This window comes from Octopus bimaculoides, chromosome 17, assembly GCF_001194135.2.
Source record: "Octopus bimaculoides isolate UCB-OBI-ISO-001 chromosome 17, ASM119413v2, whole genome shotgun sequence".
NCBI classification, from domain to species: Eukaryota; Metazoa; Mollusca; class Cephalopoda; order Octopoda; family Octopodidae; genus Octopus; species Octopus bimaculoides.
This window is the reverse complement of record NC_068997.1, coordinates 50,639,518-50,642,049: the sequence shown is the minus strand read 5'-3', so window position 1 is coordinate 50,642,049 and position 2,532 is coordinate 50,639,518. Positions and strand designations below refer to the sequence as shown.

The window sequence follows — 2,532 nt, the reverse complement described above, 5'->3', positions numbered from 1 at the left end:
TATATATACACTGTATATATACATACTGTATATATATATATATATATATATATACACATATATATAACAGGCTTCTTCCAGTTTCTGTCAACCAAATCCGCTCACAATGCTTTGATTAGCCCAAGGTTATAGTAGAAGGCACTTGCCCAAGGTGCCATGCAGTGGGAATGAACCCAGAACCATATGGTTGAAAGCACATTTCTTACCACACAGCCACATGTGTGTGTGGAAAACGAATATAGAGTTCTCTTACCTGGTGGTACAGGATATATTGGTGGTACGTATAATGATGACGTGTGATCCTGCAGTTCTCCAGGAGCCCCATGATAGAAATTACCGCTTATTTGAAAATCTCTTGAATTCCCATTCGGAACAGCTGAAGGTCTTTCATTCCTTGCCTCCATGATTTCATCTTCACCCTGGCCCTTTGAAAGAAATGGTAAACGTCCCTGAATATTGTGAACTTTTCGGAAACCATCCTCAAAAGGGTTCTTCTTTGCTGTAGTCACTCCCATGCTTTCAACTGGAAAGAAATTCTGTCGAGTCAAATGTGGAGATTCCTGGACCATTCCATTTTCGTTTGTTTCTGTATTGACACCAGATGGAAGGTTTTGGTTACTATTATCAAATGAAGTCGGTCCATTGACCTGAAACTTATATTCTTGTCCAAATCGATCAAGATTTGGTAATTGTTTATTAGACCTAATCACAGAATCATTAATCAGATTATGTTGAAAATCTTCATTATTTCTGCCAACAGACCCTTTTGTCTTTCCGTCTTCAAATACACCTGGTGCATCCACATTATGTTCATTTAAGCTGCTTTTGACATTTTCTGGTAATCTTCCTGATGGATTGAGGTTTGGTGAATTTACTGACAATGAAGCATCTGCTTTAGAACTGCTCTGTTCAGAGTTGACATGGAATTTATTTTCCCAGTTTTGCGATTGCTCTTTAATGGACGAATCTACAGCTTTATCTTTTGCTTTATCATCTGCAAGATTTTGTCCCTTTTCAATTTGGACTTCTTCATTTTTACCTTCTTGAATGTTTGGTTCCGCCAAATTTTTTGATTCTGATAAATAAATGGAATAAAAACAATAATTATAATCCTTTTTTTTTTTACTATAGGCACAAGGCCTGAAATCTTGAAAAGGGAATGAGACATCGATCCCCTCCCATCCCTACCCTGCATAACTGGTACTTAATTTATCGGCTCTGAAAGAAGGCAAAGTTGACCCTGACTGCATTTGAACTCAGAATGCAAAGACAGACAAAATACTGCCAAGCATTTCGTCCAGCGTGCTAAACACAATAATAATAATCTTTTCTACTCTAGGCACAAGGCCCAAAGTCTTTGAGTAGGAGGCCAGTTGATTAGATCGACCCCAGTACACAACTGGTACTTAATTTATCGACCCCAAAAGGATGAAAGGCAAAGTTGACCTCGGCGGAATTTGAACTCAGAAAGTCAAGACAGATGAAATACTACTAAGTATTTCACCTGGCCTGCTAACGATTCTGCCAACTCACTGCCTTAAACACAATAATAATAATAATAATAAACACAATAATAAACTTTTAACAATAGTCATCAATTAAATGTTGACGTTTGTGTGTGGCTTAGTGGTTAGGGCATTCGGCTCACAATCACAAAGTCACAAGTGTGGTTTCCAGTGGTATGTTGTGTCCTTGGGCAAGACACTTTACTTCACCTTGCTCCAATCCACTCAGCTGGCAAAAATGAGTTATGTCTGTAATCCAAAGGACCAGCCTTGTCACACTGATTATGTGTCACACTGAATCTCCCTGAGAACTGCATTAACAGTATGTATGTCTGCAGAGTACTCAGCCACTTGCACAACTGGAACAATTATCATCAAAAACAATAGAGTGGTAGTTTAGTTTAATCAACTCTTAATCACTCAAAAGACATTAATCAATGATGTAAAATCTTGAATATAATAATACCACCAACAACAACCACCACCACCATCAGTTAACATCCGTTTTTTAATGCTGGCATGGGTTAGACTGTTTGACTTGAGATGATAAGCCAGAAGCTGCACCAGGTTCCAGTCTGTTTTAGCTTGGTTTCTGCAGCTGGATGCCCTTCCTAATGCCAACCACTCCAAAGAGTGTACTGGGTGCCTTTTGTATGTCACCATTATGGGTGCCTTTAATGTGTCGCCAGGACAGGTGCCTTTTACATGTCTATGGCATAAGTACCTTTTATGTGTCACCAGCATAAGTGCCTTTTGTGTGTCACTGGCACAGGTGCCTCACACATGTAACCGGCACGGATGCCTTTCATGTGGCAATCATCATCATCGTTTAACGTCCGCTTTCCATGCTAGCATGGGTTGGACGATTTGACTGAGGACTGGTGAAACCGGATGGCAACACCAGGCTCCAGTCTGATTTGGTAGAGTTTCTACAGCTGGATGCCCTTCCTAACGCCAACCACTCAGAGAGTGTAGTGGGTGCTTTTACGTGTCACCCGCACGAAAACGGCCACGCTCGAAATGGTGT

At 40.3% G+C, this 2,532-nt stretch overlaps 1 protein-coding gene across 4 annotated transcripts in view; it reads right to left on the bottom strand.

Annotated features, from left to right (window-relative positions):
• Positions 1-2,532, bottom strand: part of LOC106874798 (uncharacterized) — a 122,748-nt gene that overhangs the window by 6,467 nt on the left and 113,749 nt on the right. For all 4 annotated transcript variants that reach the window (XM_052973967.1, XM_052973965.1, XM_014922654.2 and 1 more), the window contains one exon: positions 254-1,075. In XM_052973967.1, the coding sequence (XP_052829927.1) occupies positions 254-1,075 (822 nt within the window). The remainder of the gene's footprint in view (positions 1-253; positions 1,076-2,532) is intronic.